Genomic DNA, 15,907 nt, shown 5'->3' on the forward strand with positions numbered 1-15,907 from the left:
GGCCTGGCGGGCATTCTACAGAACCTGCATTGGCATCTGAGTTCAGAGAATGGGAGCTGTTAGGCAAAGATGAATAAAAACAGAACAAATGTCCATCTGGGTGCTCATTTCTTTAAAGGAAACAAATAGTATGTGTACCAAGAATTAGTTATTCCCAGGCAAAGTTACAGGAGCATCTCAAGTTTTCTCGTCTATAAATAAAAGGGAGGTTAGTTAAAATATCTATATAAAACTCCCCCTGTGCTAACATTGAATCTGGGACCCTTTTTTTTCCCCTCCCCTCAGTGACCATTGTCAGAAGCAGCAGTTTTAAATCTCTCTATATGTATTTTGATGTTAAACATCTCTGGCCCCGGTAGAGCTTATCCCACACTTCCCTTCACACTCCCAGGACACACAGCATTCTGAGCTCCTGCTACGTGCCAGGCACTGTGCACAGCACAACGTGCAGCTGAGCCCAGTGTCCTGGACTTGCTATCTGGGCCATCAGTCTCCTGCCCTGAGCTCCATCTTCATATCCGCTCCTCCTGAGCATGTGCTTCAACTGTGCTCCCACTTCCCATTAGAAACCCAAATGATAGCCTAGCAGGGGTCCTCAAACTTTTTAAACAGGGGGCCAGTTCACTGTCCCTCAGATCGTTGGAGGGCCGGACTGTAGTTTAAAAAAAAAACTATGAACAAATTCCTATGCACACTGCGGGCCCGGGACGAGTCGGCTGCTAAGCAGGACAGGCAGCAGCAACCGGCGGGCCGGATACATGTCCTCGGCGGGCCGCATGTGGCCCGCGGGCCGTAGTTTGAGTACCACTGGCCTAAGGACTACAGGAGCACTTGAAGGATGGTTAGAGCAGGGGAAGTCCGCCATGGTTGTAGACAGCATGCCTCATGCTTACGTATAGGCATGGCAGCCTGGCCTGCTGAAAAGTCGATGCGTTTTATTCCGGGATTTTTTTTTTTTTCTTCAAAGAGCTCATGAATATTGAGTGACAAGAAAATAATATTGCAGATTGCACCAAATTCTGCAAATGGCCAGAGCAGTCATAAAACTAAATAGGCCTGAAACCTGAAAAGCTTGCTGGTCCTTATCAGACACATGCACACACAAATTTTGACCATTGTCTGCAGTATCCATGAGAAGGACAGCAATTGAACTGATGGCGCAAGGTCAGAGTAAGGGAGTTCCGGGTCTATTTGCCCAGACAGGTGGTTCGGGGGAAGGGAGACTGACATGCACATGCTTATAGAGAAGTCTTCTGAAGACAGGTACTTACTGCTTTGTAATGTCTGTCTTCTGTGCTAGAACTCATGAGACACTGGAGTGAAAGAAAAGAAGAAGCAAAAGATGCCTTCTGGGTGTTTATTAATGAAGCAGGCTTCCCACGATGTATCAGCCCACCCAAATTGCCACAGTCTATCACACATGTACCTGTATTTCAGTAATGGTGCATCTGGTATCTGTGAGCATCTGTAGCCCGCAGCACTAACAGTTCTTGTGCTTTGGATTGTATTTTTAATTTGTATGATGATTCTTATTTATACACAGCCTGATTTCTTTTAGGTCCAATTTAGTTTCCTTCAGACCCAGAGGGGTTGTCGAGCTCTAGGACTTGGTGTAGCTTTTTTTTTTTTTTTTTTAACATGGGAGTGTATAATTAGGTCTTCAAGATGAGAGAGTGCCTGCAAGGACTTGTCCCAAGAAGGGAGGTGTGTTTTGCGAGTCCCGAGGGTATGAGATGGAGATACCTAACTCTGTGCTTGACCATCTCCGCTCCCCAGACTTTCAGTGCAATGTCCCTCTGGGAATGGAGTCTGGCAGGATTGCCAACGAGCAGATCAGTGCCTCCTCTACCTACTCTGACGGGAGGTGGAGACCTCAGCAAAGCCGGCTCCATGGGGATGACAACGGCTGGACACCCAACTTGGATTCCAACAAGGAGTATCTCCAGGTACTTGCTCAGCTATCAGAGGGTACACAGGGTGTGCGTGTATTGGCGGGCAAGGGGGGTGGCTCCTCGTCTAGATTGGACAAAGGACACAAAGAAAATAAACACAGCATCCTTGAGAACACCATTCACTCATCCATCCATTCGAACAGACACATGTGCCCGGCACGAATAGGCTGTGCAGGCACCGTGCTGAGTGCTGGGCTAAATGACGAGTAAGATGGACACTGCCCTGCTCTTGTGAAGATTGCCAGGCCTTGGGGATGCTGTTTGGCCGAGATGCTGTTTGCCCTACCGCTATAGACTTCCAAGGAACCGTCTATGAACAGTTCCAGGTCTTCCTCATCCTTGGCACAGGGAGGCATCAGAAATGTGATGGGGTGGTAGGCGTCTTCCTAAGGGCAGGCTTGTGAGTTGCTAGCTGAGCAGGGCAGCGTCCCATGATCCTTGCTGTTTGGAGGAGCCCCGCCAGGCAGGGTTTGCACATAGCTCTCAGAAGAGCACCTGGGGAAATGTCCGCACCAGGAATGGCTCTCCAATTGCCCAGCTGCTCTGCAGCATCTTCTCAGACTGCTGTTTGCTTCCCTTCCGAATAAGACTTACTGTCATGTTAAGTAATCCTCCCTTGCATGACAGACGTGTCCAGTTCTCATCCCCAGGGAAGAGCAAGCTGCTAGTTCCCTGCTTAAGCAAGGCCTTGTGACTCACAGCAGACAGTCTTGTGACCCATTGACAAGCCTGTCTTCGCTCAGATGCCACACGGTGACCTCTGCTCTGAGAAGGACATTGCAGAGCGCACAATGGGGGAGGGAGAAAGACCACTTAGAAACTTCCAGGGAGGCACTCACAGCACAACCCTAAGGCCATTTGTCACTGTCTGCCCTCCAAAAATCTTTCTCATCCAAGCTTTCCGCAAAGCTTCCAGAAAGTTCTCCCTTATAATGGGCATCCCATTGATTATACCTTGAGTTTTGGTCCTTAATCACATACTTTCTCTTACTGCTATCCACCTGTTTATCATGCACAGATACCACACTGGGTACTTCTGTTGAATGCTTAATAGTGCTGAGCACATGTTAAGTAGCCAGTAAAGGTTTGCTGGGTCAAATTTTCCCAGTATGTGCTGGCTAAATTTTGATCACTTGGAGATTACCATTAAGAAACGCTGTAGCCCTAGCTGGGATGGCTCAGTGGGTACAATATCGGCCCGTGGACTGAAGGTTCAATTCTGGTCAAGGGCACATACCTTGGTTGCAGGCTCAATCCCCAGCCATGGTTGGGACATGTGTGGGAGGCAACCAATCAATGTGTCTCTCACATCGATGTTTCTTTCTCTGTCTCTCCCCATCCCTTCCATCCTCTCTAAAAATCAATGAAAAAATATCCTCGGGTGGGGATTAACAAACAAACAAATGAAAAGAAGCACTGTGGCAGCAAAAGAATGACATCCAGCAATTTCCAAATGGGTTTGGTGTTCTAGGAGGGGAGGTGCCTCAAAATGTTGGCCATCCTCCTCATCGAGCAAAGGTCAGGTCTTGGTGCATAAGCCTAATTGCTTGGGCAGACTCTGCATGCCCTTTGGCCCCTTACTGACCTGAGCAACTAAATACACAATGGAGTGAGGGACTGAGGGGAGGGGAGACAGACCTGAGCTGAGATTTTGCAACTAGGGCATCGTAAGTGAATTGGATTGAATTGCACTGGATTGGAGTGGATTGGATTGGATTGGATTTTGCCATTGTTCCTTTAAAGCAGAATCTGCATTGGCTATCCAAGGCAGGCTGCTGTTTAGTAAGAAGGGGTCAGGCTTCTAGACATTCAATGATTCCCTTAAGATTAAACTTAATACTGTCCATTCAGATTTGCAAAGAGAGAGAGAGAGAGAGAGAGAGAGAGAGAGAGAGAGAGAGAATCATTACATTTTCAAAGGTGTCCAATTTAGTGTCAAATAAGTTGAGTTTCACTGTCTAGTGCAATTGCAAATTGGCCCTTAATCACGGTTACCTGAGAGATCACAGACACCGGTGAGCTGAGTATGACAATTGTGCCCTTCAAAGAAAAAGTAAGACCCTGCCTTGTGTCGGGAGTCACAGCCCCCTTACTTCCCCTCCTCTCTTCCTCAGGTGGACCTGCGCTTTCTAACCATGCTCACGGCCATTGCAACGCAGGGGGCGATTTCCAGGGAGACCCAGAATGGCTATTACGTCAAATCCTACAAGCTGGAAGTCAGTACTAATGGTGAAGACTGGATGGTGTACCGGCATGGCAAAAACCACAAGGTAAACCCATTTCCCCACCTCACGGGCATGCTGGGACGGTGCAGGACAGATGGGGTGAGAGGAGCTTCCAGGCAGCTCCACACGGGGAAGGAGTCTTGTTCAGTGAGGCTCGAATAACTGATGGAGGCATGGGAGATGCTGGCCCGGAAAATACTCTTCCTTATGCTAAAGTGATTGGAAAATACCATTTCTCCAACAACCTGGCTGCTGTTGCGTCCTGCAGAGCAGGGAGAGAGAGAGAGAGAGAGAGCAAGAGAGAGAGAGCGCGAGCTTGCAGAGTGCTCTCTGACTGCAAATGAAGGAGAAAATCTGTTCCCAATCCTAGTCTCCCCACACAGGATTCATTGAGCATTTATGGCCGGAGTCCCTTCCACACGCTGGGTTAACAATCACGAAACCACAGGAACCGGCAGTTCAGGAGTTACCAAGGTCTGGCAATGAAAGAGCACAAATCCTGAGAGGGAATCACAATGTCCCAAGGAAGAAAGAGGATAATAAATAGCGAGGAGAAATCCATGTGTCAGGGGTGGCATCTGAACGGGCAGTCCTGCTTGGCACAGAGCAGTGAATTCTCTCTCTTGGCTGGGCCTTCAGCATCGAGGGCTCCGGGAGGTGTGGCCGGGTGGGTGATGTGGGGCTTTTTTTGTACATATGGATGGATGTCTGGCGCTCCGATTTCTTAAGACACGTGGCATTCTGGCGCTGGCAATGTGGCTGTGCGCTCAGGGTCTGGAGGTTGAATGGCTGGTGGGCTCACCTGGGTGGGGGAGCTCTGGTATCACTGACTGGCTCGAGGCCTGGAAGGAGCATGCACACCCTTCTCTGAAGGGGACTGGGGACAGAGGAAAGGGGTCCCCTCTCTAGTGCTATAGTTCCACCCGAGCCCTGGTCCTTAGGGTTGTGAAGGATCGAAATGGGACACAGACCTAGAGAAGCCAAAGGCCTTTCCCAGCAGTCCCCTCCGCTCATCACTGACCCCAGGCAGCTGGCTCTTGCCATGCAGCTGGAAACCTCCGGCCCAGAAAACCCTGAGCTATAATGTTGGTGGCACCGTTTCACTCGGGAAACGGGAGTTTTTAAAGGAGTGGATTTTTTTTTTTTTTTACATCAAAATTGCCATAGTAACATGGCACCATTCATCTGAAAAGCATGGCTTCTCGATATTACTAGGCATCAGTGCACACAGACACAGGAATTCCCCACTTCACAGATAAAGGGGGCGCGTGAAAGACTTCCTCGCCCTGACACATGGGGCCAGGTCTAGTTTCTCATTGACTTCATCTGTTGCAGAAAGAGTTGTCAAATATCACTTGGAAATGGCAAGCCTGGGTGGGCACTGGGGGCTGGGAGCGCTGTGCACGGAGTCTTCCCCCCACCCCACTCATTTTCATGCCTTCTTTCTCCACCCACCCTTTTCAGTAAGAAACTGGTAGAGCCCAGAGCTTGGCCAGGTAGGCGAGGGCCGGCAGCTGGGTAGCGGCGGGTCCCAGGGCAGGACGAGGAGGCTCACCTGACTGCCGCCTGTCCAGGCTCAGTGACTAAGCAGCACAGGCCAGAGGGATCCTGTAGCATAAGCTGATTTTAAGAGCATGCAGATGGACCGGATGCTATTTAAAACACCATTTGTAGGGACTCTGCTTTTGGAAATACCTTAGCGCTGCACATTTTGATAGAACGCTGTCCTCCCTGGCTTTATCCCCGGTATTCGTGCTGCAGGGGAGATGTTCCTGAGAATTGAATTTTGCTTTCTGGGCGCCTTTAGAACCATTTTCCTCAACTTTTTCATATTGGATCTCTCTCTCTCTCTCCTCTCTCTCTCTCTCTCTCTCTCTCTCTCTCTCTCTCCCCTCCTCTTCCCACCCTTGGCTAAAATTTCCCCCCAGTAGCCAAGGGATCATTTGTTTTTGTTTTGTTATTGTCTGGTTTTTAGTGAGTCAGTCCTACCCACTTAAAGGCATTGGGGCAGAGGAGTAGCATGTCTGCCCCCCTTAGAAATTCATCCCCTTGGTACCTACAAGGAGCTGGGAGGATGCAAAGCCTGCCAATTGGACATTGCCCCCTCCCTCACTCCCCCTCGCCCCCTGCGGTGTGGCAGGCCACAGGGGAGACCTGCTGGGTCCTCCCCTCCAAGGGTGATCTCCCTGCACCGTCATTAGCAGGCCTGCCTCCCAGACGTCTGTATTTAAGGTGCAGATTCCATACCGTTCAGGAGCCTCACGCTCTCTGGGCTGTTGGGGGGCGGGGAGGGGATCGCTGAGTGGACCTTGCCAAATAGATTTGTCAAGTCTGCTGCAGTCTGATTTGATGCCACAAAGGGGAGGCGGGGTGAGGGGGGGACTTGGGGGCAGTGGAGGGAGCGGCTTCGTCTATGCCGGGCGCGACCGCTGAGCCTTTCTTTGTAGCTGCTGGATGGTGGGCGCCGTGCCAAGCTCACTGGTGCTAAGTAGTAGCTGGAAAGCCAGATTCAGACAGCAGGACCTGTGAGCAAAGCATCGCCGAGATGGAGGCAGCAGCCGGCTCTGCTCTGTGGGCAGGGGGAGGGTGCGCAGATGCAGACCAGGGCACAGGGTGTGAAGGGGGAGGCGGGGTGGTGTTTGGGGCAGAAATGTGGGAACCTGATTTTATCCCCTGCACACCCATACAATGGACCAAAGACCAGGGAATTGGGGAAATTGGAGAAAAACAAGATGAATGAGCGCTCAAGGTGATGGGGGATGGCCGTGCCATTTCCCTGCAAAACGCTGTTTAAAATTTAGACCCAGGCTGGGCTGAGGCAAGGACTGGACCTGTGGGGGAAGGAAGTGAGGAAAACGCAGAGACTCTTTCCCAGCCTCCCCCAGCCCAGAGCAGCCTCTTCTTAGTGGCTTTCCATCCAACAGGTAGTGGTGAGGCCGCCTGAGAGAAAGGCATTACACTGTCGCCGGGGGTAGGGCGAGCATCCCCCTCCAATACGTGGCACAGTTATGCAGGCCATATGCACAGCACAGAAACACGGAACCTATGCTTTTCCTACAGGGCGGGTCCTCCTTCTGCGCATTTATGGTGTAACCACAAGGCGCGGAGCTCGGCCGCCTGCTGGAGCCCATACCCAGCCCATGTGCTCCCTTAGATTACACAAATTGCTTCCCATAGATTTCCTCAGAAACCACAAGCAGAAAGCGGCTGCTTTTGGTTTCCCCAGCTGTATTAATAACACCCCAAACATAGACAGAGTGTTGTAAATACAATAGTAGATGGTTCGCGGGCGTGTCTATAATTGTAGGCACACACACCGCCACAGAGAGGCGTGGAGAGAGAGGGAGGCGCTGGAAGGCAGGAAGCCTTGGCCAAGTTCCTGCTTACCTTGGGGATGCCGGTTCTGTGAGTCTGCACTGGAGGGGATGAGGCCAGGACCGGTGTCAGGACAGGGGGACAGAGGCCGTTGCCCGTATGTGTCTAAGCAAAAGCCCTGGCCTCCAGGCCTCCCTTATTTGGTAAATGTGGGCAACTCCCCTGTTGACACAGCTCTGGGTACCTTCCTCTGAGTCACAGCACTGCTGGGCTGTTCTGAGGGATTTAGAAGAAATTCTAGCTAAAAGAGAAAGTCTAGCGGGGGCTACAGAGATCCTGATGACCACACTGAGGATGGGAGGGTGAGACTGGGATGAGGAAAGATTTGCGTCCAAGAGTTTTTAGAATCACCCCCTGGTGAGTGGCAGAAACGCCCTAAGCTCGACATATTAATGTCACGATGACCTCCAAGGGGCTCGGAGAACCCTCAGGCACTGACTTTCTCGCTTCGGAATTGAACAGGGTTTCAAAGACTGTGGACTTGAAACCCTGAGACGAGTCCTTTGCCCCTGCGATGTGGGGAACTGTGCAGTCCCTGCAGAAGGCACCTGGTCCCCAGGCTCTGATCCCCAGGCAGGTGTTCTCACGGTCTGGCCCACGCCTTGCTCACCGTCTTGCGTGCAGTGGGAAACTGGCTGGCTGGCTGTTTCGTCTAGAGGTCAGGAGGGGTGCCTTTTCCTGGAGAGCCTGTGAGAGAGATCTGAAGGCAGGTCGCATGTGGACAGCATGGCGCATAGTGCCGGGCTCAGCGCTGCGGAGTTTGGGCCCCGTCCTAGAATCCTGAGGATGGAGAGTTGAAAGAAGTTGCTTTGCGTTTGATTTGGCCACATCCCTTGAAAACAAACAAACACCGCCACTTCAAAACTCCTCTGTCCTAGATTTGTTTTCTAAATTAAACCAAATCGCTTGGAAAGCCGTTGGGGAATTTGAAAACCTCTGCGAAACGACCAGAGACTGGGGAGGAGAGAAGGGTGTTGGGAAACCAGACTCCCCAAATCAGTCAGCTCACAGTTGGAACCACAGTTGGAACCTCTATTCTGAGATGATGCGCCGGGTGACCTTGATGCCCCGGGTGACCTTGCAGATCTCCCTGAGCAGCTCTGTGCCTCAGTGTTTCCATCCACCCAGATGGAACAGTGCCGCAGCTACTGCTGGCCGAGCACCTTGGGATCCGCAGATGGAAGGCTCTCTGCCGACATAATTAATGTATTAGACCCACAAAGCTCTTCGTGAGCAGAAGCAAGTTATCCATTTAAAAAGTAACAAGGCCCCATGGGACATTTATCTGCCTCTTTTAAAATCCGAGGTCTGGGCGGGGCCTGATAAGTCATCCAGACCTCTCCCTGCATCCGATGGGGCCTGAGATGATGGTACCCCGCTTAGCCTCATTCTCCTCTTAGGGTGCAATCCATTCCTCCAATTAATAACTTTGAATTCTCCAAAAACACCTTTTCGTTAAGCCTCCTGGTGGATGACTGGCTTCCCCTTATCCTTTCAGTGTTGTAATTGTGTTTGTTGTGTATAAGATTAGGGCAGTGACTCCAACCGTCAGCCAGCCATGGCATCAGCCTTCAGAGTCAAGGCTCTGATTGCATCGTCTCACTAGGGCTATGCGTGTTCAGAAGAGGGCTGGTGCCCTTTCCAAATTCAAGTCCCCCCATGTCTCTGCCCCCCTCAATGACAACGGAGAAGAATCCAGGGCCCTGGGTAATTAAGTTTGTCCCTTATCCATTCGCCCTGGGATGAGCTCAGACCTTTAGCCTCTCCACTTAGGAAGCTCAAGGGAAAATGTCATTATACACAAGCTTGGAACCTTTTCTCTCTCAGGCTGGCTTCACCCAGCTCCCACGGGTGCAGAATTGTCTCTGGGAGCTGAGACCAGCCTCCCTGGCGCTTGCAGTCCTGATGCTAAATCCCCCACATTTCCCAGGCCACTGCTGTGCACATAGCCAGAGGGACAGAGCACATAAGCAAAGGGGTGTGGATGGGCATCATGATTTGGCTTGGGGTCCCCTAACCCTGGTAATGAGCATCAGAGCCAACACCTCCTCTGGTGGATTGTCGGGTTCTTTGCTCTCAGCATTTTCCTTCTCCAGTTTGCTGAGATCCCCCTGGAAGAGGAATGCAGGAGTCAGGCTCAGGGCCTCGCTCCCTGTACCCTTTGCTTTCTCGTCTGCCCACCTGCAAGTTAAAAAAAGTGGCAATGCCCAGCTGGTGTGCTCAGTGGTTGAGTGTCAACCTATGAACCAGGAGGTCACGATTCGATTCCCTGTCAGGGCACATGCCTGGGTTGCGGGCTCGATCCCCAGTGTGGGGCGTGCAGGAGGCAGCCAATCAGTGATTCTCTCTCATCACTGATGTTCCTATCTCTCTCTCCCTCTCCCTTCCTCTCTCTGAAGTAATAAAAATATTTTAAAATGGGCAATGTCTGTTTTAGGAGGTTTTCCGTGTGGAGGGCCCTTCGCAGTTAGAAGGTCAGTTTCTGCCCCCGCCCCCCACCTTTACAGGAGGATGTTTGCCATTGCCCCCAGCCCTGCATTGCTCTGATGCTCCGTCTCCCCCGCCCCATCTCCTCCAGCCCCAAATCCCTGAGCGGCCCTCCACTCCTCTCCTCCTGATGCTTTGCTGTCTCAAATCCTGAAACCCTAATCCTGTTAGTATATATGTTCCAGGGCTCAGCGTCTCCATGGGGGTAACATAATCCTGCAGTAAATCTAGCGGCCCCACCAGGCACACACAGATGGGGATGCACACATCCCCCTCACCGCCCCCCCCCCATCCTCAGACAGAAACCCCCTGGCGGCCCCACGCCACACCCCGTGACACACTCCTGCCTCTCTGTCTCCTCTCCAGCAAAACCACTTGATGACAAAAACAGCTCTAAAGTGAAGGAGGAGGAGACAGGAGGGCATCGTGGTCATAAGTGAGCATTTGGTGGTGAGGGAGCATCATCGCCCCACCCCCATCCTTATTACCCTCACTGACGTCCCTTCTGCGTCTGGCTGGTTTCCCACATCCACTAGAACGAAAGCAGGTTAAACAAAATTTTATAGTCTTTAAGGAAAAGTTTTAAGAGAGAAATGTCAGGACTGTGATTTACAAAAAAAGGGGGCAAATGTCCATTATCTTAACATCATTTTTTCTGAGTGCAACAGCCGCCCCTCCTCCCACGCACACACACCACCCCTTGCCCGTTTGGTGCAACAAATTAATTAAACAAGATGGCATTCATTGATTAACAATTTATTTATTTATTTATTTATTTATTTATTTAAATATATATTTATTAATTTCAGAGAGGAAGGGAGAGATAGAAACATCAATGATGTGAGAGAATCATGGATCAGCTGCCTCCTGCTTGCCCCACACTGGAGATCGAGCCCGCAACCTGGGCATGTGCCCTGACCGGGAATGGAACCATGATCTCCTGGTTCATAAGTCAACGCTCAACCACTGAGCCACGTTGGCCTGGCTAACTATTTTTACATGGGGATCCGATAGCTGGTTTTAAAGGAAATGCAGGGGAAGAGGGTGGAGAGTGAAGACAGGCCCTGAGTGGAGTGAGGATGCGTCGGTACAGTTGTTTCTGAGGTGAATTTTTAACGGGTGCTGCTCCTGGTTTCCCCCGTTTCTGCCCTTCATTCCCACCTCCCCTCTTTTCTGCCTGCTTTGTCCTCCTCCTCCTTCGGCGTCTGTGCCAAGTAGATTGAAAAGGAGAAGTTTGGGGGCAATGAAACATTTATTAGTGGAGGGAAGTCTTTTTTATTTTGTTAAAGAAAAAAGTAGAAGAATGTCTCCTGCACACTTTCTACCTCAGGGCTCCAGCGCTGTGCTGGCTTTGAAAAATTTCCTGCTTTCTCTGCAGTCCCTGGAGCGGGCTGCGTTCAGATATTTACAGCAAAGTAGAAACAAACAGTAGGTCGCACCATAGGTAATGAAGAGACAGGTGCATGCAGACTGAGTACCGAAGCCCTGTGCAAAGGGGAGGCAGTGGCCACACCCAGAGCCTGCATCTTCCACCAGGGCCTGCTCGCGGAGCAAGGTGAACAGCCAGGTAACACCGGGAGCCTTTACTCCAAGGCCTTGATGGATGGGGCATCTCCACCGTCCTGGGCACCTGGATGTTGATGGCAGACACTAATGGCTATAAGACAGGGACTGAGGCCCTAGCCAGTTTGGCTCAGTGGATAGAGCGTCAGCCTGCAGACTGAAGGGTCCCGGGTTAGATTCCAGTCAAGGGCACATGTCTGGGTTGTGGGCTCGATCCCCAGTAGGGAGTGTACAGGAGGCAGCAAATCAATGATTCTCTCTCATCATTGATGTTTCTATCTCTCTCTCTCTCCTCCCTTCCTCTCTGAAATGAATAAAAATATATTTTTAAAAAGAAAAAGAAAGGGACTGAGGCCTGGCAGGAAATCCCCCAGCCCAGAGGCCTCCGGGGTAGGCAGGCCAAAATGCTCACTGTTCTCAGCCAAAGTCACTACAGCAGCGTGATGCTTTCTGGGGAGCTATTTCTATATAGATAATGCCCTTTGTTTTACGTAGTATTACAGTCCATGCCTATGAGCTCTCAGGCATGGTCAAACACGTGATTTTCTTTTCCTGGTTTGGACGGGGCACAGTATAGATAATAATACAACTGGGATGTTGGATAGCAGCCAACGTAATTGGCAGGTGCCCCCTCCCCCAGAGGTGCAAATCAGAAAATTCATGAGGTGCTGCTGGTTTCAGATTCTCTCTCACAGAAAATAAACCAAAGGTCTCAAGAATCAATTGGAAAGTGTTGGATTATGTTCAGCATTCAGCGAGGCACCAAATGGATTATCCAAACCACTTTGTGCCCTGAATTGTTTTTCAGACTTGGTTTTACAGAGATACATTTGAAGAAATCTTTATGCTCAACAGAGCTTTTATAGGTATGTTTTTTTCTATTCCCACTTCTTCAGGAAGCGAGGGTCACCTTGAGCATATTTCTGGTTTTCCTTTGGGTAGTAAGGCAACCATACTAGCATTTTTCTTATAAAATTGACAAAAGTGTGTACCATCTGTGACATCCAGCTTTTAAAGCAGATGTTATCATTTGATCATCGCATTTGATACAGGCCTCACTGGGTGTACCGCATGCTGACAATCCACAGAGTTTCCTCAGCCCTAGGGACATCTCACTGTGACGTGATGGTTTGAAAATTTCTAGCCTCAAGGTTCCACTTGGGAGTCAATGGCTTTCAGAACTGGAACTCTTCCGATTTCACAAAGACCCACTTGCTATTTGTGACCTAGCTTCCACTCTGACATCTGCCCTGGGTGTTGTGCAGGCATGGAGCCGGCAGGAGGGCTGGTAGACTTTACAGCATCTATCCGCAAGCCTGTTAGTGACTTCATTTTCCTGAAGGAGAAACCAAGGTATCTAAGGTTTATTGATTTGCCTATAGTGATTCAGTGAGTCGGCAGGGAATAGGGAATAAAACCAATTTCCTGGCACCATTTCCGGTGCACACAACTCCTTACCTTGCGATGCCTAGACTGGAAGCCAAGAATCCATCTCAGAGAATTTGATCAGAAAACAGATGATGGGTGATTCGGAAACCACAGAAGCATAGAGAAAGTCATAAAGATGTATAATATATGATAGCATTTACCAGCTATAAATAGGGAGAGGCAGGGGGGAAAATAGAGACCTTGTAAATCCATTGGGTCAGGAGGAAGAGAAAGTGCTTAATATTTCATTAAAAATGGATTTTCATAAATGGCACTTGAACATCTTTGGGCAAAAGACAATATGTAAGGACCAAGGTGTGGTTATTTATTACTCTTCGTTACTAATAGTTCGAACTGTTATTGAACCAAAACATCAGCGAGGTGGACTCTCTCTGTGAGTCGGGTGCCCACCATGTGTGTTCTGGCACCACTGTAAGTGCATGAAAACCCACAGCACTTGTCCACAAAAGCTCTGAGCCTCCAGGGGGCACAGGGTAACTAGGGGGCCCTGATGCAAAGTGGACACTGCCAAGGCAGTGCTGGACTGGGAAACTCTTGTGAAGAAAGACAGAATCGGGGGGCCAGAAAGGACCTTACACATCAACTCACACAATCCCCTCATTTAATAGAGGAGGACGCTGGGACCCACACTTTTGAGCTAATTAGCAGTAGAATCTGTCTCCTGAATCCCAGTTCAGTGGTGGTTGAGTTTTTTGGGGTTTTCCCCCTACTATGCCACATTCAGAGTGGAAAGTGTATCAATAGTTTCATAAAATAATTTGGTATTCCTTCAGCAAAGGGTCCAAATTGCAGGGGGCAAATATAAGCCCAAAGTCAAGAGCAAACAAAAATCCAAGAAACGTGAAGGGTCACGTTTGGGCTCAGAAACGTGAAGGGTCATTTGAGGCCACGTGGAAAGAGCCTCATTTGGTCCTGGGGAGGGAGATGCTGAGCAAATGGGGCGGCAGAGGGAAGTTCAATGTGAGCAGCCAGGTGGATGGCCTGGGGCAGATAAACCAAGTGTGTGCCTCCCTCTGGCTGTTGCCACTGTAAGCAGAGACCTGGCGGTGCTCCCTCCAAGCCTGTGAGCACATACGTCATGGGAAAACCAACCTTCTCCCTGGACATGTACACACGCGAGTGCGCACACATGTGGCCACATTCACGCACACGCCAGCCTCCCAAAGGCAGTCCAGAGACACAGTCATTCCTAACTGAAGTGGAGGGAAGAAAGCTTCCTTGGTATTATCTGCCCAAGCTGAGCAATGAACGGGTCAGATATTAAGAACATATGCGACATGCTGTGTTTCTAAACAAGACCAGCATGTGGGTGCCGTGGATTGCAGCTTGCTTAAAGTTTGAATACATGCCACACCCCAATTATGCATTCACATGGCCATCAAGGCCCGCCCCTCCAACTCTATAGCATCTCCTGACAGAGGCCACACACAGTCATTGTCACCGCCCTCAGGGAGTTGGCCAGTGGTGGCCCCCACTGCCCACAGCACCCACCGAAATCAGCAGAGTGCTGCGCTCACTTCTCCTTGCCAAACAACACAAAAGGCAAACAGCCTCTGCCACCCTCGGAAGCCTAGGAGAACTGATGAATCTTCCCTGAATGTGGTCTGTTCGCCTGTCCCTTTCCTCGGAGCCATGGAGCACCTTATCAGCACCCATGAGGCCAAGGAAAGGGCCTGGGGAGGCGGGGCCTTCCTGGGCCCTGTTCCCTCCTTCCCGCCATCCCTCTCTGAGATTTAAGAGCCTCAGCCTCCCTCTCTCCCTCTCTCTATACTTCTCCCAGCTGCCTGGCTCTTCCCCTCTTTCCCTGGGTTTCCTTGGCCCTTGTCTTTCTCCCCCCCCTCCACCCCCCACTTTATCCTCAGTCACTAAGCATCAAGCAGCCAGAGTGAACCTGGGCTATGTGAGTGGTCCAGAAGTCCTGCTTCTGGGCTTCCTGTGACCCGCAAGGCAGTTGAGGTGGAGACTAGCCACCTTAGGACCAGGACTGGAGGGAGGCTCCCAGGATTCCGTGGGCTCAGCACCCAGAACAAGAGATTTAAACAGAATGTGTTGGGCTGGTGAAACTTCATGTTTCCTCTCCTTCCCACTGTTTGTGTTAAGCAAGCCACTTCTCATTTGGTTGCAAAAGGTGTGATGTCTCTTAGCCCTTCACCCTCGCCGTCAGTGGGGAGCTGTGTTAATACATCAGTGGGGAGCTGTGTAAATGGCTCTCACTTTGGACCTGAGCAAGCAGGAAATATGGCAGGGTCAAGGGTGCCTGATGGCAGAGCTCCTACGCACACTTCCTGGGGAAGAAAGGACCACTCTGTTCATTAGCTCTGAGCTTCTGGCCGCTCTTTGCTGTTACCCAGAGCCTTCTCAGTTGGGATTACAAACACATGGGAACAGCCGCTCCACCTCATCAAATCCGTGCTTGGAGACCTTAAGGCTCCAGGACTCCTGGCCACCAACATAAACATGCGTTCAAAGAGATGCGAGTCCACCTAAGAAACCGCAGCCTAAAAACATGGCAAGGCCTTTGGATCCAGACAGACATCTCTGAGCCTCAGTTTCCTCATCAATAAAGTGGGACTAGTAATACCTGACCTTGTGGGTATTATGGATGTAATTATCTTTACAGAGTGTCTGGCTCAAAGGTATTCATGTTCAAATGTACCAGTGCCCCGGCCCTGTCAATGACCCCCTGGCACGGCCCAGATATCACAAGTTGGAGCATCTATCCCCCACCCCCACCCAGGAGAAATTGCTCGCTGCTGCAGAGTCGGCTGTGAGTAGATTTACAGACACTTGGTTTTTACAGCCATGACAGGTGTGATTTAAAAGCGGTGGTTGGTTAGTTGGTCTTTCTCTCCACCC

At 50.5% G+C, this 15,907-nt stretch overlaps 1 protein-coding gene across 5 annotated transcripts in view; it reads left to right on the forward strand.

The window, feature by feature from the left end:
- The window catches only part of NRP2 (neuropilin 2), a 118,493-nt gene that overhangs the window by 46,258 nt on the left and 56,328 nt on the right, over positions 1–15,907 (forward strand). For all 5 annotated transcript variants that reach the window (XM_080671073.1, XM_080671074.1, XM_080671077.1 and 2 more), the window contains exons 6-7: positions 1,777–1,946; positions 4,067–4,222. In XM_080671073.1, coding sequence (XP_080527199.1) covers positions 1,777–1,946; positions 4,067–4,222 — 326 coding nt within the window. The remainder of the gene's footprint in view (positions 1–1,776; positions 1,947–4,066; positions 4,223–15,907) is intronic.

The sequence above is a fragment of the Plecotus auritus genome (genome assembly GCF_963455305.1).
Source record: "Plecotus auritus genome assembly, chromosome: 5".
NCBI classification, from domain to species: domain Eukaryota; kingdom Metazoa; phylum Chordata; class Mammalia; order Chiroptera; family Vespertilionidae; genus Plecotus; species Plecotus auritus.